Source organism: Antedon bifida, chromosome 1 (assembly GCF_963402885.1).
Source record: "Antedon bifida chromosome 1, ecAntBifi1.1, whole genome shotgun sequence".
Classification (NCBI taxonomy): Eukaryota; Metazoa; Echinodermata; class Crinoidea; order Comatulida; family Antedonidae; genus Antedon; species Antedon bifida.
Window position 1 is genome coordinate 275,240 of NC_136226.1, and position 23,544 is coordinate 298,783.

The 23,544-nt window shown below is 32.6% G+C and overlaps 1 protein-coding gene across 3 annotated transcripts in view; it reads left to right on the forward strand.

Annotated features, from left to right (window-relative positions):
- The window catches only part of LOC144836145 (atrial natriuretic peptide receptor 1-like), a 165,954-nt gene extending 143,144 nt beyond the window's left edge, over positions 1-22,810 (forward strand). For all 3 annotated transcript variants that reach the window (XM_078691371.1, XM_078691354.1, XM_078691362.1), the window contains 10 exons: positions 7,414-7,585; positions 10,092-10,241; positions 11,353-11,518; positions 12,503-12,649; positions 14,076-14,199; positions 14,695-14,763; positions 16,473-16,650; positions 16,814-16,912; positions 17,394-17,485; positions 19,764-22,810. In XM_078691371.1, the coding sequence (XP_078547497.1) occupies positions 7,414-7,585; positions 10,092-10,241; positions 11,353-11,518; positions 12,503-12,649; positions 14,076-14,199; positions 14,695-14,763; positions 16,473-16,650; positions 16,814-16,912; positions 17,394-17,485; positions 19,764-19,853 (1,287 nt within the window). In that variant the 3' untranslated portion in view covers positions 19,854-22,810. The remainder of the gene's footprint in view (positions 1-7,413; positions 7,586-10,091; positions 10,242-11,352; positions 11,519-12,502; positions 12,650-14,075; positions 14,200-14,694; positions 14,764-16,472; positions 16,651-16,813; positions 16,913-17,393; positions 17,486-19,763) is intronic.
- Positions 22,811-23,544: the final 734 nt, after the last annotated feature.

The following is a 23,544-nucleotide window of genomic DNA, read 5'->3' on the forward strand; positions in this document are numbered from 1 at the left end:
CTTGCCGATACAAAACACCATTAAATTCAACATAATTGGACCACTCACGCAACCAACCAGATACACACTCCGCTTCTGGACGCCCATCCTTTTCCCTACACCATCCAGCCTTCCATAGTTTCCAAACTTCACCTAGCTCATCATCTTTCTGCTGCATATCTGTAAGTTGCTGAAATGTATAACTTGGTAAAACAGAAGGAATAGACTTAGTTTCCGGAAGGGACTTTGCCATAGAAACTGAATTATCTGAATTTTGGATATCAACAATAGCAGTACGAACATGTACCAACAAGCAACAAGCAACAGCCGCCAATGCTTCTTTATTTACACTCTCTTCTTCGAACGGATATCTGCTTAAAGCATCCGCACACTTATTGTTTGAACCCGGTTTATACTTTATTTCTATGTTAAACATTGCAAGCTGAGCAACCCACCTTAACTCAGTCGCTCCTAACTTAGCAGTTTGCAAATATGCTAAAGGATTGTTATCCGTGTAAACTATAGCTTTAGAACTCTGAATGTAAGAACCAAATTTATCAACAACGGCCCATTTTAAACCCAATAATTCCAATTTGAAACTAGATAGTCCAGCATAGCTTTTCTCTGATCCACGTAACCCACGACTTGCATACGCAATAGGATGAAGAATCTGGTTATCGTCCCGCTGAGACAAACATGCCCCTATCCCATTACCACTAGAATCCACCTCAATAATGAACTCTCTATCAAAAATAGGATAAGCTAACACAGGTGGAGTCACTAAACTTTTCTTAAGACTTTCAAATGCAATTTGTTGTGGTAAACCCCAATGAAATGTACCTATTTTGTCTTTACCGACTCCAGCACGACCATTCCCCACCCGAGATGCTGCCATATGGGTAATATTATGGAGCGGCGATGCAATCTTAGCGAAATTCGGGACGAACCTCCGATAATACGAGGCAAGTCCAAGGAAGGACTTAACCTCAGTAACATTTTTTGGAACAGGCCACGAAACGACTTTATCAGTCTTACCTACATCAACAGAAACACCTTTACTCGAAATGACATGACCCAGATAAGCGACTTCTTCCCTAAACAAATCACATTTTCTTCCTTTCACCTTTAACCCATACCTCGCTAACCTACTAAACACCTTATCTAGTCGATTCAAATGTTCATCAAACGTAGCTGAAAAGATAAGAATATCATCAAGATATAAAACAACTTCAGAGAGATTCAAGTCACCCAGTACATACTCCATTACGCGTTGGAACGTGCTTGGACTGTTCGTAAGACCCTGTGGCATCCGCAAAAACTCGTACAATCCCCACGGCACCCGGAACGCTGTTTTACCAATAGAATCATCAGCCATGATTATTTGAAAAAACCCATGTGCCAAATCAAGGGTTGAAAACCAACGAGAACCGGTTAAAACGTCAAGTACCTCATCAATTCTAGGTAAGGGAAATGAGTCTTTCATAGTACGCCCATTCAATTTGCGATAATCTATGCACAAACGCAAAGAATTATCCTTTTTCTGAACCAAAACGATGGGACTGGCGTAATCACTTTTTGAAGGCCTAATAATACCCTGATTTAGCATTTCTTGTAGCATTGCTTTAACTTCTTTAATATTATTAGGATGGACTCTACGATATGGCAATCTAATAGGTGCATTGTTACTAATTAATGAAATTGAGTGAGGTATCACATCGCACTTCCCAACATCATAGGGACCTGTAGAGAAAACATGTTTGTAATTATTTAACAGCAACAAAACTTTGCGCTCCTTATCTCTAGGTAAGCCTTTCAATAGTAAACCCGGAGGACAGACCAACTCAGATTCTGCAACAATGCTACGTTTATGAGACGGATAATTACCATCAACCAGCTCAGAGCCGTTGGAACACACATCATCCGGTGGCAATACACTTGAACACACATTGACTTCATGTAACTTATCACAAGCCACTGGAACAGCTGTATTAAAGTGCTTTAAAGAAACAAAAATTTGGGATTGCTCATCATTAACTCTCAAGACTACCTCGGCCCTACCAGTACAAGGCGAAGCTGTTTTCGCACCAACTACCTTACCCAAGGTTTCCAGAATTCTCGGATCATCTTGAATATAACGTAAAATATTACATCCTGTCAAAATTGGATAAGAAACATTGTTATTACATGCACTATCAGAAACAATGAGAAAACTACCCAACAAATTGTGCCCTAATATTTCAATTGGAACTTCAACATAGCCCTCAATCGGAACTTCAACACCACAGACGCCAATCACATTGGTAAATAACTTGTCTGCACTGTGTAAACCACCCAGCTCAGATTTTAGAATTCTGTGATAAATTGAAGAAGGAATGATAGATGCTTCCGCTCCTGTGTCAAGAACTGAACCCAATTCAACTGAACCAAACTTTATAACAGCACAAGGGCTTTGGGCAACTAAACGGCTAAGCAAAGAGGATTCCGAGGGCTCTCGTAAATCATTAGGGGGAATAATTTTATCTTCCACAGAAACAACCGGGATTTGAACAGAACCTAGATTATGATTATCTGTAGATGGTTCGGGCTTTGACTTCCTAACTCTACTTGGACATTTTGCAGCAAAGTGACCGACCTTTTTACATTCCCAGCAGAGACCTGGAGGCATTTCACAATTATCTCTATTATGACCAAATTGTCCACAATTAAAACAACGACGGGGCCCACTTCTATTAAAAGAATTATTAGTAGTATTTTGGGAAAACTTACATAAACTCTGTTGAAGTTGATCTAGCTGTTGTTTAAGAACCTTTAACTCCTTTTTAATTTCACAATTTTCAGATTGGTTTGAATAAGAATTTGTTGGAAAATCTACACCCTGAACTTTCGGTCTATAACCCCGTGATGTCTCGCCTTTAAACAATTCAAGAACTTCCTCCCTCATTTCCATAAAGGATTTACCCCTAGACGCCAATTCAATTCTGCGCATTTCACGCCTAACGAGTGGATCCCGTACCCCTTCTACCAATCTCTGTTTGAGTGTGGAGTCCTGTAAATGTTTGAGAGCATTCTGCTCATTGGGGAAAGAAGCTTCCAATAATCGCGAATAAATTTTCATTAACTCTAAACTATATTCGGCCACACTTTCATAATCCAACTGATTACGAGAATAAAACAAAGTATTTAAAGCCGATACGGATTCATCTGGAGAAAAGGTAGTCTGTAACACTTGAATGGCCTTTTTAACATTTTTGCCTTTACCCAATATGGACATTTGGTAATGTACTTCGTCTTTAGCCGATCCCCCCAAGTGACTTACTAGGGCATCATATTTTACGTCCCCACCTAGATTATAATGTGTACAATATGTCTCAAAATCTTCGAGCCATTCCCGCAACGTGACATCCCCAGGGGATTTTGGACGACCCCTAAATTTAGCCAACTTAATAGGAGGAGGAACTTTTTGAACACCCACACCTTTCAACACATCAGTAAGCGCAGCAATCATACTATTAATTCCTGTGGTCTCAGTATCGGGTTTCTCAGCTTTCGCCATATTAATATACACAGATGATATAACGAGTTTAAATCGAGAATATACGAACAACGATCATTCATAAACTAAACTATAAGGTACTATATAAACAATTGATCACAGATAACATATCAACAATATATTTTAACAGATCCACACTTTTCAATGATTCTAATTCCAAGCAAGAGTATTGTATGTCACACATGTCACACCAATTATTAGAATTATCAATTTAAATTATATGGTCAACTTCCCAAATGTTAAATTATAATCAACACATTCATAAGTATCAAAATTATAATCAACACATTCATATATAAGTATCAAAATGATAATCAACACATTCATATATAAGTATCAATGTTCTTATCTTCTTATCTCCATTCATAACTTGAGAGCCTAGATTCCGGTAACTGGTCCTCTTCGACCTTGATGCTTGATGCTTGGTACCCTGCTCGCAGCGCCAAGTTTGTCGTGGTCCGAACAAATAAAGAGGAGAAAACACTTGGTTTCTTTCCTTCAGTGCGATTTTATTAGTTTCGTATATATTGTACTTCAGCATCAAATCATTACATAGGCATAAGTCATTTCAGGTACAAGAATTCGAGATTCAAGATATAAGATTCAAGCCCTGCAAAATACGAATAACAAATAACAATTGCCACTGTATCTAACAGTCAATTATAACAATAAGTAATAATGTAATAATTCACAACATTAATACAACAACGAACAATCACAATATAATAGTACCTCAAGTTATCAACACCAACGTATGTATGACACAGCATCAACTCGTGATAACAAGATAACAACTCCTGATTATTATACTTCCGACTGAGCAAAACTAAGATAAATATTGTAAATGCAAGTTTCATTAATTGTAAGCATGATTATAGTTAACATATGGTAAATCAGTTGCTTATACATATACAAGTTAAGCTTAGTACTTACAAAATAAGAACATATCAATAGCTTAAACAAACTCTCAAACAAAACTGTAGTAACATAGCGAGAGCCAACAAAACGAACAAAAGACCCGCTCTGCTTACGCACGGTCTTTTATCACACAGTGTCACCTGTATTCCAATTACAGAATGACTACGCAGCGCCCTCAATACTCAATTCATCACAGTAATATGTAATAATAGTAATAATAATAGTAATATGTTAACCGTCTTTCGTAAATATTGTAATGTATAAATATACAGTACAAGAACATTGTATCGGTGATACCATTAATTGATTTAATCTTGATACATGTGGACCTATCACATGCTTGCTCAAATACGTGGCGTGAGGTGCGCAATGTCTAACGACGATTACCGTTAAAGATAATGATTTTTTTGTTTATATTTATAATAATTGTGTGAATTAGGCCTAAAATAAATTCATCCCCATCCCCTACTATGAAGAAATGTTAACATCCAGAATTGGATATACTTTGTGCAAAATATAGGTGTTGCCTCCAGATCTAAATACGCAAACTTACTTATAATCATGAATGAGTGTGTCCTCAATGTGCCACACTTAGTTGAGCATTGTCCTATGTTCTTGTAAGTTTTATTGTAGGCATAATCTAAAACAATTTTGAAATTAGTTTAATAAAAACTCTGTTTTCCAAATAAACCCATATTAGAAAACAGACATTCAGTACAGCCATCATTTAACCCACTATTGACAATGAACAGATGTAAGGACTTCAAACAAAACCGCGATATTCACAATAAGTAATTTGTATCAGTTATTTCACAATATGTCTTGCTCCATTTATCTGAAACTTTTCTACGTACACTATGTGTAAAATGTTCCAAGTCATTCGTATTTCTACATTCTAAATAATGCCGAATATTCAAAGTAGGCCATAATCAGCGTAGTAATGATCAACATCGATTTTATAATTCCTCATTATTGAATGTTAATGTTCTTATAAGATCATCAAGCATCACAAATTTTGACATATTTTGGAGTTGTAAAGTCTGTGGACAGATTCTCAATTCAAGTTATCGATGCAAGTGTATGTTGCTTTGCATGGTTTTCTCAATTAATTTACATATCAAGAATGACTCAAAACACAATTAAAAATACACGTTGGATCAGGCTATAGTTGATTGATATTTCTACTGTTTAATAAAAAAAATCCTTTTTTTAAGCCATTTTCTCTTGACGATATGTAGTGATCTTCACTACATACGTACATGTTTGTTTCTTTTTTACTTAAGATAAATGAAACTATTAAATTGGTTTTGAATTGAATATTCGTGAGAATTCATTAGTATCAATACGCATGCAATATCCATATTTAACAGTGTTTTTAATAGTACAAATGTTAGCAATAAATTCACACTTGCATTAATCATCGAAACACTCGTCAAAATGACTATTTAAAAAGCCATTGAAATAATCGGAATACTGATGTAATCCTACCTTTGAAATATCAATCTATCGTCATCCTAAAGCCTATATAAAAATTCCTTGTAAATATTGAAGAACATTCAATCGTTAAATGTTAATGGATTTATTATTTTGATATCTTTAAGTTCATGGCCCTTTCAAGTCATTTTGCAGTGTTTTCTCTTTTTGTGAAATGTGTTGCCTGCATTGTGCAGTGCTGTAAAAATCAGAGAAATGCCGTCGTAGCAGACGTAGATAGTAGCAGACGTGGATAGTAGCAGACGTAGATAGTTTTCCTTTATTCTTTCTAATGGCTATTTTCACTGATGCTGTGTCGACTAAAGCGCTATTAACTGTGTCGGAAATCATTTTTTTCTACTTGTATACTCTATTTCTTTTCTACTCGTGGGGCGCTGTATTAGCCCACGAGCTGAACATTACATTACGTAAGCCTACCAATTCATAGTTGAGCAAACCCCAGAGTCAATGTTTTATACAAAAATTCACTCAAATCCTGCAGGTAATATTCAAGTGGCGCACCATATTAAAATAAATGTCCAATATACAGCCATGTAAACGTTATCACTAACGGGGTTCATGCAAACGACAAAGTACAGTGAGGCCAATGGGAATGGTCACTTATAATTAAACAAACCTAAAGCGTCTAGAATTTATAATTGCAATTGGATGTGAAAATAAGTACATCTCAATTGCTGAATTCAGCAAATAATCTTACTATGCCGTTTTATTACTTGATTAATTTGTCTTTGGTAGTTGGTCAATATCCTTTTTTTCTGTTATCTAATTCATATAAAACAAATTGCGTTTAGTTAAATGGAAAGTTAATGCAAAACTACCTGTCGTCACTCGTCAAATAGGAATAGATGTGTATAATTACACTTACACGAACATGTCATAAATCGTTTGTTCACAAACAAAATGAACAATGAAAACATTTATTATATTCAAATTATATGAGATTGAACTGGTTTATATGTCTTGTATTCACATTAAGTCTCGCCAATGGCTATTACATTATCGCCGCAATAAACTAGTGAATATTTATAGTTTTTGTAATTAATTTTAAAATTCAGATAGATTTACGTTGAGACGTTTACGGGTTACTTTGGAAAACGAAATAAAGTAGTTTAGGAGTTAGATTACTTAAATTTAATCTATCTCTTATTGTAAACATCTCTTTAGGCGTTTCATTTCAATTAAAAGCAATTTAACGAGAATTGAGTATATCTTACTCTTAATCGTGATATTGTACTTTGATGAAATACAAATACAAGGTCATTTAGGAAATTTAGGATACTAATGATCAGCATCGCTTTGTTTTTCTTCTGTAGTTAATTAAATGTAATTACAATTTATTATTACAAAGATAAAGACATTAATTGAACAAAAATAATTACCTAATTTCCAGTAAAATTCCAAACTGGCATAACAGAATGTTAATATTACCAAAACAAACGGTGTGATTCCACTATGTTATTTCTCATTAGGGCATGCACTATCTACATAACTCGCCATTGGAAACACATGGTAATCTCAAGTCATCGAACTGTGTTGTGGACAGCAGGTTTGTCGTCAAGTTAACAGACTTTGGCTTAACAACATTCCGAGAAGTATATGATGAGGCTGTCGATCCGGATGATGAATTCAAATATTATCAACGTACGTATTATGTTAACAAAGTTTTAGTCCTAAGTTAAAGTAAAATGTGATAATGTGTTTATATAACGACACACTATTGCGATAGAGTGCGTCAGTTAGTTCGTATGCGATGCGTTTTCAATCAATATACAGTTAAAATTATATCATATAACTTTCATTCCATTATTTATTCGGTCTATTTCAGTATATACATAACAAAAAAAACTGAAATTGGGGAGACCAGGGTCAACCTAAGTGAACTTAATCACTGTAGCTGAGCCGTTTGACGCAACCCCAAAGTCAGTTTACACATAAAAGGCATAAAGACAAAATACAGTTAAAGCGAATCAAAATGAATGTGAACTTTTCTAATGAAGGCTGATGGGCTTTCTAGGACTGCAGCATCTGTCAACGGTCTGGGAAGCTGGTCCAAGACACGGGGAAACCTGATGGCTATCGAATTATTATTATTTGGATTATTATCAGAACATATATTGTACTACATGTATCTTAATAGAAAAGGGATGCTTAACATATCAATACTTCCCACTCTACGCAAAGTTAGGAAATTCTGTTCCGACATATAACATATTTAGCTGCGTTTGTAAGTTTCTTGGAAGTCTATATAGAAGTTCATCAGATTTATATTATTCATATCTCATCAGAAAATATACGCGTTTGCTTTGGGTCAATTTAAGGACAGCGCACTAATGTAAAAAGTGTACCTTTATATTAAATAAGTTGTTGGGCATTAACTATACATTACTCTAATAATTGGCTTCTGGCGGGTAATTACAGTGCCTAAATTCAAAGTGATATAAAAAATGACAGTACATCTTAACGAAAAACATGACTGTTGTGTATGATTATGATATCTTGTATTATGCGAGAGGTCGCAGTTGCTGTTCATCACTATAGATTTGAATGTTCTCTCTCTATACGACTAAGATACGATAGAAGGTATTTGTTCCAAAATGAACATTGTTTTGGAAAATTATCTTGTATTATACAGCATGTTTCAGGATTAGTTAATTGTTCCAAACCTATCATTTCATCCGCCTACACAATCTCCAATTATAGTTCTGTTTCTTTTTATCTTTGTTTTTTCCATTTAGCAATAACATTTTTTGCTGTACGATTAAGAAATCTTAACTGTAATATCAAACTATTTATCTGAAATAATTCATCTCTGATGAGAATCGTTGGTTGAAAGTGGTTTGAAGAAAATCCTGAACAACCGGCATCACAAACGATAAGGATTTATTTGACATTTTCACAAATCTGTACCAAGGACATTACTATCTTTCCTCTTATCAGTCACAGACTTTATATACTTCAGGCTATAAGTGGTATGGTGAAATAATAATTACCATTCCATTGTATTCACGTTTAATAAGTCTGCAATCACTCTTGTGTTTCTAATATAGAATCGACAGATTGAACTATCATTATTTTATCTATCTGTTTTACTATTATTAGATCTAATAATCTCTGAATTGTACGTTTTTGTCATCTCACAACTCTATTATGTCTATATTGTTATGTTAAAACGTATACTATTTCAATTGATGATTTGTGATACATGTTTTGGTAGTTTTTTTGGTCCACCTTTAGTTCTCATTTAGTGGTATTTGTGATTGTATTATTCGTTTATAGTCGATATTGATAATCCTTGAACTGCGTTATTACATTCAATTTTAATCTACTTTTACCAACTAGATCTGCTACTGCATTTCAGTAATCGTTGTTAGCGTAATTTCTATAGCACTTGTCTAAGATTAAATTACTTCGAGATAATTCCCATGAACATTGGAAAAAATAAATCGAATCACGAGTTGACATTTGTAAATGAGATGTTATTAAACATGGGCATGCACACCTGAATCTTAGGCTAACTAATACTATACTGAACATGGATCCTTACCGTACGTCTGCTGCAAGTCGGCTATTTGAAACCAATTACAATGAGACATGAATAAGCCTATTATGTGTTCTCCAGTATGTTCTCCAGAAAAATAAAAGCAATATTATTTAAACAAAATGGTACATATTAATATAATACAGGTCTCCCTCCAATTAAAAGCATTCCAGTCGAAGACCGCTGTACCACCACCCTAGATGATTGCCCATATTTTACTATTAAATGTTCCCTTTAATCAAAGACTCCCTTTTAATTAAAGGCCAAACACCACTGAACATTTTCCCAATTTTCTCTCCAATTAAAGACCACTTTAAAATCAACTTTTAAAATTAATGCATATTTAAGGTAGAACAGCCATTACAAATTTGAAAAAGAAAAAGAAAGAAAATAAGACAAAACGGAGGAGCCATATGGTATAGCATTTTGATGGCTAATTTAATATTTAAATTGTTTACTCAACATAACTAAACATTACATGATCGTAGTCAGTTTAACTACAGCTGTTGCTGCTATTGCCAGCTAAATATGTGATAGCATTCTCATGGAACAAACAACAACATGTTTCTTAATTATACTAATTACTAATATTCATTTTATATTTGATAGAAAAACTATGGACAGCACCGGAACTTCTTTGTCAACCAGTGAAAGGCGGTACACCAAAAGGAGATGTGTACAGCTTTGCTATAATAATACAAGAGATCGTTCACAGAGAAGGAGTTTTTTGGCTGACCAGCATGGACCTGTCTCCTAAAGGTAAACTTAAAAATAAACTGGTATTGTAAAACAAATGGTATCATGAAACGTGTAGACATCCATCTACTGAAACACAATCGTTTGGGCATGTCATAAATGTATAACATACAGGTACCACTATATCTCCATACGCCATCTTACATATACAATTCATGTTTCTACATACATTCCTTCATACATTTACGTATACAATATGTAATGTATGTGTAATTCAAAGTATTACTATAGGTCATAGTTCAGGTTAACAGTTCATTTATGTCATCAATTGTCCATGTTAACATTACTAAGATGACAACGCTACATGATATACCGCCATCGCGCGCAACATTAACCAACTTGTACAATGTGGCATAAGCTAACATAAATTACAACGTTAAGTCTTGCATCATAAATCTTAGACTCACTGACATTAACTATAATTATTAACCTGTATAATGTAAAGAATTAGATTCGCCCTAAATGTTTTGAATCAGAAAGCAAAATTATTCTTTGAAGCTTTGAAGTTTTACTAGATCGAAACTTTAGACTCCGTAATCTGTGCTTGACGCAGAAGTTCAAAGTTGTTTAATTTAAAAGTCTGAAATAATAGTTCCTATTTTTAATTCTGTATCTCTGTTCACCTCATTGATCACAAGATACTTTGTGGATTTATTCAATTTAGATATTAATAACTCGCAGCCGTAGGTATGAACAGTAAGAAATCCAGAGTTTGATTTCTCAAACTTTAGGAATGGACAACGTGTAACGCATTGTAGCCTACACAAATTGACATAAGAATCTTGTTGGTAGTTCCTGCAGGCTTGATATCAGTGTCAATAACTTAGATTATGCAACTACTCAGCCTCCACAATGTTATTTAGTTATTTCAGATTATACCAAATAATATCAGAAAATAAAGTGCTCTCTTCCCTCTTACCATATTCTAAGAATTATACAAAGTAAAATCAATTTAGTTTAACCAAAGAGTTTTCCTTGGTTTATTCAAATATCTCGTGTGTTTGTCTTTCTGAACAGATTGTCAGTAGTTAAAACCTTGATTGATTCGTTCTTGGTAACAATACTCATAATAATAATATTAGAGTGTTTACTAGTATTATTATTTGATTTACAGAAATTATTTCACATGTAATGCAAGGAACTGCTGCATTTAGGCCAACTCTTGACAGAGCCATGTGTCCTGATGATCTGTTTCTCCTTGTGGAAAAGTGCTGGGCAAATGATCCGAATGTTAGACCAGACTTTGCTTCTATCAGAACAATCATACGTAAATTCAACAAGTTAGTATATTTTGCTGAAGTTATTATTATTATTATTTATTAAATGATTATAAAATGTTATTTACGTTTTTTAACTCAAATATCGTGTTAAAGTTTATGTTTAATGAATTTCAAATATTGTTTACTGTTTAGAAGAATGAATATTAAGAAGAAAAAATATTAACAGTTTATACCTGTTTGAAAAAATAGTTACCATAAAATTAAACACCTTTATACCAGTTACTAATGATATTTAATATATATTTGTAAAGTTAGGCTATAAAACATCCTTTGAAACAATACCTTTACATTGAAACGTGCCGTACACGTTTAGAAAAATGGAGCAATTTTATTCAAAAATTCAACAAGATCAAAATTCATCTGAAAGTATATGATTTATACAGAAAACATTTTAAACAATTAGACTAGATTAATAAAGTGGCTTCTGTAATTGTTTGTCTCAAATGTAAAGCGTCGTGGCGTACACAACAAAAACTGTAATGTTAAGTGAACCCTCGGGTGCCAAATGCCATGACATGTGTAATTTTGGATTTCGTTGATATACGTTGCCTCAGTGGATAGTGTTTCCACTTCTTGATCAATTTGTACATTTTTTTTAAACAATATCAATTGTGATTAAACGTTCATAGGTTACTTCTTGAGGCAATGTCATCTCTATTTTGATAATGTGTTTTTAGTTATACCGTAAAAGCACCACACATACATGGTTAACGAATACAGTAAGAGTATTGAACTAAGACCTGTTTCTTATTATATCAAATTAGTTAGTGAATCTTCCGATATTTGGGAGACGTTTATGTGGGTAAATCATAATTGTAGTATGTTGTAAAGAAATATAGGCCAAGCGATGACATTATGTAGAGATAAAGAATGATAAATATCGTGATACCAATGGCGACGAAAACAGCTATTGATGATTCTTTTAAAATCGTGTTGCGTACATTATTGTGTGTACAATACAATTACTGTAAATCGTTTTTTTAGGTCTGAGGGTGGTGCGTTGGTTGACACACTCTTGAAGCGAATGGATAAATACGCCTCCAACTTGGAATCGCTGGTCGAAGAGAGAACCTTACAATTTCATGAAGAAAAACGAAAGTCTGAAGAACTTCTTTATCAGATATTACCCAAGTAAATATACGTTACTGTCTTATAGTTACTACGTATCACTTTTTATGGGCAATTTCCATAGAAAAAGAAAATGAACATCTATAAATAATAATAAAGCTATACTCATTGAAATTATATATCACATCATTAATATTAGAGCGAGTGTTGTAATCAGGATAATAATGACCTTTTTATTGGTTTTAACATGAATTTCGAATTTGTTCACCTTATGGGCGGTCGTGTGTGTACGATACTCAAGTCTTCGGCTACTTCATGAACACCCATGAGACAAACACTATTTTAATTCTCCAAGATTTTAACACCTTTCAAATTTTGTTTTCTATAAAATAACCTGGTAACACCAAAGTAGGTTAGTTCATTTTTCTTTGAATTTCTACAAATTCAATATTTGGATTGATCAGTTTCTTAAACAAGTCGTAATAAAGATACATTAATATTGTCATCCAATTTAACGATTACGTAATAAAACTTGCAAATTTTACATTTTATTGTTAAATTACCATAGATAATTGTATACCCGACACATGTGTTTTATTATTTGAATTTTAAAATGCCCTATAAATTGAATACCGTGGTTATTGCTTGGATTCGGAAGATTTCTGTACGTCTTCTAATCAATTTAATATATAAATTACTGTATCTGACATAGAAACAATTTATTTTATCGTCGTATTGCTTATTCAAATAGAGGCATTATTTGAATGGTATAATAGAGAGAATAATTGTATTATTATAATTGCTAAATGTTTGTAATCTCCAGACTGTAACCGATCTAAGAAGATGGCACAAACAAGTTTATATAGGCCTATATATATAAATCCAGAAGCAAATTACTGAAAATAATGACAATGCTGTGGGTATCAGTGGCTGGATCTCAATGGAGATACAAAATAAAATATAAGAAAAAGGCTAAATCAAAACGATAAAGTAAAACATAATATAGGGCCTATATTATATATAATATATATATATATATATATATATATATTCCTTCCTTCACTTGCACTGATGAAGGGCTAGTGTGGCCGAAAGCTTTGCTAATTTTTCTGGCTGTTTTACTTTATCGTTTTGATTTAGCTATCTATTGAGATCCAGCCAATGATACCCACAGCATTGTCATTTTTTCAGTAATTTGCCTTTGGATTTATATATATATATATATATATATATATATTCTTTCCAAGTACAGTAAACTGTTATACAAACCAATTCGATATCCTGATAAAGAGACTAAATAGTTTGCTCTCAACAAATATTTGTTTATTTTTATGACTACTCTATGTTTATTGCGGTATATACTACAGATTAGTTGTTTATTATGGTGAACTTAAATTCCTTGTATTTAGTTTTACATAATGTTTGTCATTTCGAACAATCATTATATTTCGAACAAACAGTTAATCAACAACACTACTTTTTTTCTTAGGTCAGTAGCACAAGAACTGAAGCAGGGTCATGCTGTGAGACCTGAAGCGTTTGAGAGTGTCAGTATTTATTTTAGTGACATTGTAGGCTTTACAAAACTTTGCTCTCTGATCAAACCTATTCAGGTAAGACATTTATCGTTTAAAATGTTACGATAAATTGTAAATGTACTCGTTTCATTGATTTGTATTTACATAGTACTGAATTTAAATTATTTTCTGTTTACCTTACCTATTCAAACCAATATGACACATAGGTCGTATTGTTTTCTTATAAATGTTAAAGGCAAACCATTTCTCATAACGTGTACGCATATGTATACACATACGTCGTATTGTTTTCTTATAAATGTTAAAGGCAAACCATTTCTCATAACGTGTACGCATATGTATACACATACATCGTATTGTTTTCTTATAAATGTTAAAGGCAAACCATTTCTCATAACGTGTACGCATATGTATACACATACGTCGTATTGTTTTCTTATAAATGTTATAGGCAAACCATTTCTCATAACGTGTACGCATAATGATAATGATCTAACCATTATACTGACGTTTTACGAACCTGCGATCTACCTTACAGTATTTGTATGATTCTTGTTGGTTTTTAAATAGGTTGTTGATCTTCTTAACGACCTGTATACCTGTTTCGATGCTGTTATTGATAACTTCGATGTGTATAAGGTAAGTTATTACGTTATAGTTCGTGTTTTAGTCAGTTCCTTTTAAAAACAGATAAAGGTACATATGTATGTATATATGTTTTATATTCAACCTGTATGTGATATATGAAAGACAACATTCAAAGTTTGTTGATAACCCATGCCTAAATGCTCCTCTTCTTAATAAAATGTTACACATACTTGTACCCAATTTCCTTAGAAACGGCTGTGTGACGTAATATTGAGCATAGATGAACAATTGTTAACACCATCTACATTACATTCGACCATGTGAACGTTTTAGTACTTCTTTGTAGATAACATTCAAATGTTAATAGGCTTCATCTATCATTATTTAACTCATTCTAAGGAGAACGTTGATTATTTTCTCACACATATTTTTTTTCTAACAGTTTTCTCCTTGAATGAAAGCTTTAGCAATAAAACATTCATTTGCTATTTTTGAATATTACTGTTTAAACACACACCATGATCAAAATTAATCATTTGCTGAAATATCTGATTTGAGACATGGTGAACTTGTCAGCACCATCTCTCATTCTTAGATTGTATTTGTGGAAATGTGACCATGTTCTCCAATTAACTAATGATTTGTGTATAACAATAATAATAACAATAATAATAAAAAAAAATTGTATAATTATGATTATATAAATTTTGGTATTTATCTCAAGATTTTTCCTCAACAAAAATAGTTAATTTCCTGAAACAGAAATACAAGTTGTAACCTTTCCATATCTGTTATTCTATGAACTAGTTGATCATCTAACCCTTTATTATTTATACGCAGTTAGCTACCTATCTTCTCTGAATATTTACGAGCATTGTCTCAAGTTTTATTTGACAGTATGGAAACAGATATTATCTTCGTCTTTCTTCTGTAATTGACACGTACACCTTTATGTATCACTGTTCTCAAAGGTGCAAACTAAATATACTAATTTATTACCGTTGTATATTGAAGTTTTATTGCACTAGGTACAACAATAATATCTTTCACGTTACGGAATATAAATATTCCTGTCTTAAGATTCTTGTGCTCTTTCCCATAAATATTACACAAGTCAAGAACAATAAAGATTTTATTTACAATTAAATTGATATAGCCAACTTTTCTAAATATTTTCTCATATTACCTTTCTAAGTAAGGTGTTGGTGCCATTGAAAATAGACTCATTTTAATGGTAAAGTGAGGTTTGTGGTATTTGCAATGTTCCAAAACCAGTGACATTATCAACGTCGCTTTACCTCCTTTTGGAAACACATTGTTTTCAAAATGTAAAACTAAGTTTTTTCCAATCTCTAAGCAGTCTTTAATATCATTTGACATGTTAGATACTTTTCTTAATCTAAGCATAGCATGGGTCATGGGCCAAAACATTAGATGTTTTCAATTATCTTTGGCAATTTAGTGTTTGGATAACATTTTGATTGTGTCTGCAAGTTTTAGTTAACATGTCACATTGGTTACTTATTCGTCTTTTAATAAAAAGTTAGGAAATACAGTTACAAACTACAATATATTCTTGTATTGACATAATAACGTTTGCGTACATCGGTGACTATAAATGCCTGTTTTTATGCATTTTTATTCCTGTAAATCTATTCATTTAGGTATTCATAATTAACGGTTTAACCCAGTCACCCGTTTACTTGGCTCTGTTATATAGATAAACATGTTTTGTTATAATACCGATTGTTATATCTTAGGTTGAGACAATTGGTGATGCCTATATGGTAGTGTCCGGTCTACCAATACGCAATGGTGATTTCCACGCACGTGAGATTAGCAGAATGGCCATCAAGTTACTAGAAGCTGTCAAAACGTTCAAAAGCTGCCATCTCGAGAATCACGATAAGTTGAAATTAAGAATTGGAATTCATTCAGGTATTTTGGTTTTTGTAAATCATTTTTTTTTTCACTTGATACATTTTTCGGCAGATACTCTTAAATGATGTCTCAGCTTGAAGCAAACAATTCTTTAAAAATAAAATATCTTGTATAACAATATATAAATCACGGATACATAATATTTTGTGATTGTTTTTAGGTCCATGTGTTGCTGGAGTTGTTGGCTTGAAAATGCCTAGATACTGTTTGTTTGGTGACACTGTAAATACTGCCTCAAGAATGGAATCTAACGGTGAACGTAAGTGCTATTATTTATACAGTGCATGTACAGTCAAATTTAATTGAATCAAGGATCTCGATTTTTTAGGTTTTAGTTAAGCTTGTACATAACTGATTCGATTCAACTATCTATTATACATCCCTTTATTATTTTTATGAGTAAGTTTAGATTCGCATTCGCACAGCAACAACCATTGTAGAATTTATTTATTTTATTTTATGTCTTTAGGCAATGTGGCCAAGAAGGCTGCATAATCAAGCTGTTGCCGCGTGTGTTGTCTAACACAGTTAAGTCGCGTCCTTATATGGGACAATATATCCTTAAAGAATCATTTCATTTACATTTGTAAATGTGGCCAAGAAGGCTGCATAATCAAGCTGTTGCCGCGTGTGTTGTCTAACACAGTTAAGTCGCGTCCTTATATGGGACAATATATCCTTAAAGAATCATTTCATTTACATTTGTTTTAATTTACCGAAATTAAATGTTACATCCACAGCACTGATGATCCACATAAGTGAAAGTACGAAGAATATATTAGAATCGTTCGGTACATTTGTTCTGAAATATAGAGGAGAAATTGAAATGAAGGTGAGTCCATTGTGACATCTGATTTTAATTTGATATAAATACATACAAGATAAAGTACAGCAATATAAAAGGACTAACAAATGAACATAAACCCGCATGCTTATATAAAAACACGTAAGGACGGACAAATGAACATAAACCCGCATGCTTATATAAAAACACGTAAGGACTGACAAATGAACATAAACCCGCATGCTTATATAAAAACACGTAAGGACGGACAAATGAACATAAACCCGCATGCTTATATAAAAACACGTAAGGACGGACAAATGAACATAAACCCGCATGCTTATATAAAAACACGTAAGGACGGACAAATGAACATAAACCCGCATGCTTATATAAAAACACGTAAGGACGGACAAATGAACATAAACCCGCATGCTTATATAAAAACACGTAAGGACTGACAAATGAACATAAACCCGCATGCTTATATAAAAACACGTAAGGACTGACAAATGAACATAAACCCGCATGCTTATATAAAAACACGTAAGGACGGACAAATGAACATAAACCCGCATGCTTATATAAAAACACGTAAGGACGGACAAATGAACATAAACCCGCATGCTTATATAAAAACACGTAAGGACGGACAAATGAACATAAACCCGCATGCTTATATAAAAACACGTAAGGACGGACAAATGAACATAAACCCGCATGCTTATATAAAAACACGTAAGGACTGACAAATGAACATAAACCCGCATGCTTATATAAAAACACGTAAGGACGGACAAATGAACATAAACCCGCATGCTTATATAAAAACACGTAAGGACTGACAAATGAACATAAACCCGCATGCTTATATAAAAACACGTAAGGACGGACAAATGAACATAAACCCGCATGCTTATATAAAAACACGTAAGGACGGACAAATGAACATAAACCCGCATGCTTATATAAAAACACGTAAGGACGGACAAATGAACATAAACCCGCATGCTTATATAAAAACACGTAAGGACGGACAAATGAACATAAACCCGCATGCTTATATAAAAACACGTAAGGACTGACAAATGAACATAAACCCGCATGCTTATATAAAAACACGTAAGGACTGACAAATGAACATAAACCCGCATGCTTATATAAAAACACGTAAGGACTGACAAATGAACATAAACCCGCATGCTTATATAAAAACACGTAAGGACGGACAAATGAACATAAACCCGCATGCTTATATAAAAACACGTAAGGACGGACAAATGAACATAAACCCGCATGCTTATATAAAAACACGTAAGGACTGACAAATGAACATAAACCCGCATGCTTATATAAAAACACGTAAGGACTGACAAATGAACATAAACCCGCATGCTTATATAAAAACACGTAAGGACTGACAAATGAACATAAACCCGCATGCTTATATAAAAACACGTAAGGACGGACAAATGAACATAAACCCGCATGCTTATATAAAAACACGTAAGGACGGACAAATGAACATAAACCCGCATGCTTATATAAAAACACGTAAGGACGGACAAATGAACATAAACCCGCATGCTTATATAAAAACACGTAAGGACGGACAAATGAACATAAACCCGCATGCTTATATAAAAACACGTAAGGACGGACAAATGAACATAAACCCGCATGCTTATATAAAAACACGTAAGGACGGACAAATGAACATAAACCCGCATGCTTATATAAAAACACGTAAGGACGGACAAATGAACATAAACCCGCATGCTTATATAAAAACACGTAAGGACGGACAAATGAACATAAACCCGCATGCTTATATAAAAACACGTAAGGACGGACAAATGAACATAAACCCGCATGCTTATATAAAAACACGTAAGGACTGACAAATGAACATAAACCCGCATGCTTATATCTGGATTGCCTACAATCCGCGTACGGTATTTGTATCATTCCAAAATACTTTAAAGGAATACATTTATAATTCAAATGAATTTGAAATTGTCTGAAACTTATTTTAATATTTTTAAAATTTATATTACATATCGAGAAAATATTTAGTGCTTGGTGACGTCATGTTTTCTGTCTTTATAATACATGCGTATACAATTGTTATTAACATGAAATGTGTACATAGATACACCCATAATTCACGTTTGTTTTAAAGATATGAGTCAAAATATATGTTGCAATGAACACTAATGATAATGAGTTGTAGTTATAGGTCCACGTTTGGTGGAGCATACAGGGCCTGTAAATTCCTCGTCAAAACCGTGATTTTATTGATAGAACTATTTTGTATTCACTTTAGGGAAAGGGGTTTCAAAAAACGTACTGGCTGCTAAATGAGATGCCAAAAAATGGAATTACAGATTTCAAATATAAGGAGTTATCAGTTTGAGAGGCTCGGAGTAGATAACTTATTATTGTATGATATCACGTGTATCGTAGCATTGTCTATAGATACGTACAGAAAGCGGTCTCATCCAGCAGGTAGAAGTTCATCACTATTTGCAGATATACTGTATAATGATTTTTTTTCAAGTAAAGAAGATAAAAACAAACAAAAAGTTTTAAGAAGACATTTATTGAGGTGGAAAATTGTTTACACAACAATTTAAATCTATACAAATTATTCTGTTCATATACCCGAGAGTACAGTGCTTCTTTGACTGTTTAATTCGTTATTATTCTATTATTATAGGAATATATATATAATATAAGATGTATTTTCTTTATATATGTGAGATACTGGTATTAAATAGACCTAGAATTCAAATGTGTACAAATAGTATAATTTGTATATATATATATTTTTTTCCGTTTGGATTAAAATCAATATAATAGAGTAGTATGTTTTATTTAATAACAGGATTATTACAGAAATAGGTTTGCTGGCAACTGGCACTTTTTACGGTTGGCTGTACCAAGTGCTTTCTGGCAACTGGCACTTTTTACGGTTGGCTGTACCAAGTGCTTTCCCTCTACCTTGGCAACTGGCACTTTTTACGGTTGGCTGTACCAAGTGCTTTCTGGTAACTGTCACTTTTTACGGTTGGCTGTACCAAGTGCTTTCCCTTTACCTTTGTATAGAAACTATGTGTTTATACATAGTACTTTTTGTAAATGTCAACGATAGTTATATTGTAAGATAAATTGTGTTTGAACAGCATCACAGAATATGATATACTGATGTATGTCATTCTACCAAAGACACAGAATTTAGAAAATATCGCTGGTAGATAGTGTCGGCGGAATGATATGTTTAATAGGCTGAATTAATTACCCAAAGTTATTCTCAGATAGGCATGTTCTTGTTTTGTATTAGTATTATTCTTATGTAAACGTGATCCTGGTAAACACAGTGCAACACTCCTAGATTCCCACATACATTGCTTGCTGTTCCTAAATCAAACAATTTAACCAAAAAGGAGATAAATTATACATTTTGATGATTGTTAAATTAAAATACACATATATATATATATATTATACATTATATTTAACTATATAAACGTGAATTTCTTAAGTGTAATGTAGATACAATTTTTGAATATTGAATAATATTCAAACATGAATATGTATATTAACTTTGTTGTACATTTCGATTTGACAGTGTACGTATTCCTCCGCCGTTTCTTATGTTATTATGATCTTATGTGAACATTTTATTTTAAATGATATTTTTAACTTATAGTAATAAAATAGTGCATTATATTTACACATTATTCTCTGCACTACTGATTTATTTACAAGTTAATTTTATATTTTTTGTATAAAACAATACTTTTTGATAATTAAAATAAAAACGTATGGTTGATGATGTATTGAATGATAATTGGACATACATAAAGCTTGGTTTTACCACTAGGACTCAAAAAGGACGTAAGCGCAACGCAAGCTACAGTGATAATCCATTACTTGTGATTGGTCAAATTACTCGCGTTGCGCCCCTACGTCATTGCGTTGCGCCCCTACGTCAGAGCCATGTATATACTCTATATATGGCTCTGCCCTACGTCATTGCGTTGCGCCCTCTAGTGGGAATCAAGATGGCGTAGAGTCAATCATGATATCAGTACATGATTGCCGTCTTCCACCATTATCACGTATAAACCTTTATTATTACAGCACAATATTTTGGTATTTTAAACCATTTTAAATGGATACTATTATTATGTGTATATTATTAGAACAACATTTATTTTGTTGTAATTATTATGGTGCAGATTATTGAAATATGTCCCTGTACTTGCTGTGTGTATATACATGTTATACAACTATTGTAATTTAGTATAGAAAACGAATGTATGTAAAATAATCAGTTGCTTTTGTCACGTGATCGCGTGTTTTTACACACACGTGGCATACTCACTTGTCACTATATACAGTAATATTGTATAACCACTTTGATAGACTTTTTAAACAATTCCGACGACAGTGTTACATACATACTTTTTTGGTGAACGTACTATTTCTATGACAGGATTACAAATGTGCTGAATATATAAATATTATATTCTTAGTTTTCTGCATATATTTCGTGTGATAAAAGACAATTATTGTGGGTTTTTTTTTCTAGGAATATCGAAAACTATTTTATAAATTGACGTAGTAGTTAAAAGAATAATACAATGAAAACTTGTATTTTCAAAGTAATTATTTATAAATTGTATTTTATCTTTATCTTATTATCTATGAGGAAAAGTTGGTTATACGATGATAACGATATTGCTATTAATCATCAAGTGATTCAAACATATTATATATTTTATATTTTTCATTTAGTTTTTGATGTATAACTAATATTCAATTCAATTCAAAATTTAATTTCACCACAACAGAAAAAAAGTATAGATAAATAAATATTAACATAATGTATAAGCCTATTGTTGAACACTTCATCAGCCTGACACATAGAATTATTCATTGTAAAGTACGACGGTGTCTTATTTGAATGAACATTATTAAAATTAACTTATTTAGTGGTGATCATGGAGTCCTGGTAATTTAGTGGTGATCATGGAGTCCTGGTAATTTAGTGGTGATCATGGAGTCTTAGTATTTTCGTGGTGATCATGAGACCGTCCGATTACCGATCATTTTTAATCTAAAATACTCAACAATTTGATTCGATTAATTTTACTTTCCGTATAGGCTACTGTGATCTTTTTATTATATTTTGCTTTTTCAATCTGATAGGTATGAATAGTCGTGTTATTTTATTTTACCAAATATTGGACTGAAAAAATAATCTTTAAAAAGGGGTTAAATAATTTTTAATTCTTTGTAACCACTTTAAGTGTTTTATTGTGTATATTATAATAAATATGTGTATATATCTTGGTTTAATGGAAATTGTTGTTTATCTGTTTTATTCCAGGTACAGTACGTACATACATTACTGTGTTTCTTATAGAGTCATAGTAACCAGTTACGTGAAAAAATAAAAAGGTCGAAATTTGGTCATTATTCGAAAATTTCCCTGTACTGTACTATAGTACAGGGATTTTTTTTCAAAAATGGCCAAAATATCTACTTTTTTAAATTCAATTATTATGCAATAATATTGCCATATATGCAAATATATTGCTTTATCATCATCTTATAGAGGCATAGTAACCAGTTACGTCAACTAATAAAAAGGTCGAAATTTGGTCATTTTTTGATATTTCACTGTAGGCCTACTATAGTACAGGGATTTTTTCAAAAATGGCCAATATATCGACTTTTTTAAATTCAATTATTAGGCAATAATATTGCCATATATGCACATATATTGCGTTATCATCATCTTATAGAGTCATAGTAACCAGTTACGTCAACTAATAAAAAGGTCGAAATTTGGTCATTTTTCGAAAATTTCCCTGTACTATATTACAGGGATTTTTTCAAAAATGGCCAAAATATCGACTTTTTTAAAATTCAATTATTATGCAATAATATTGCCATATATGCAAATATATTGCGTTATCATCATCTTATAGAGTCATAGTAACCAGTTACGTCAAAAAATAAAAAGGTCGAAATTTAGTCATTATTCGAAAATTTCCCTGTACTATAGTACAGGGATTTTTTCAAAAATGGCCAAA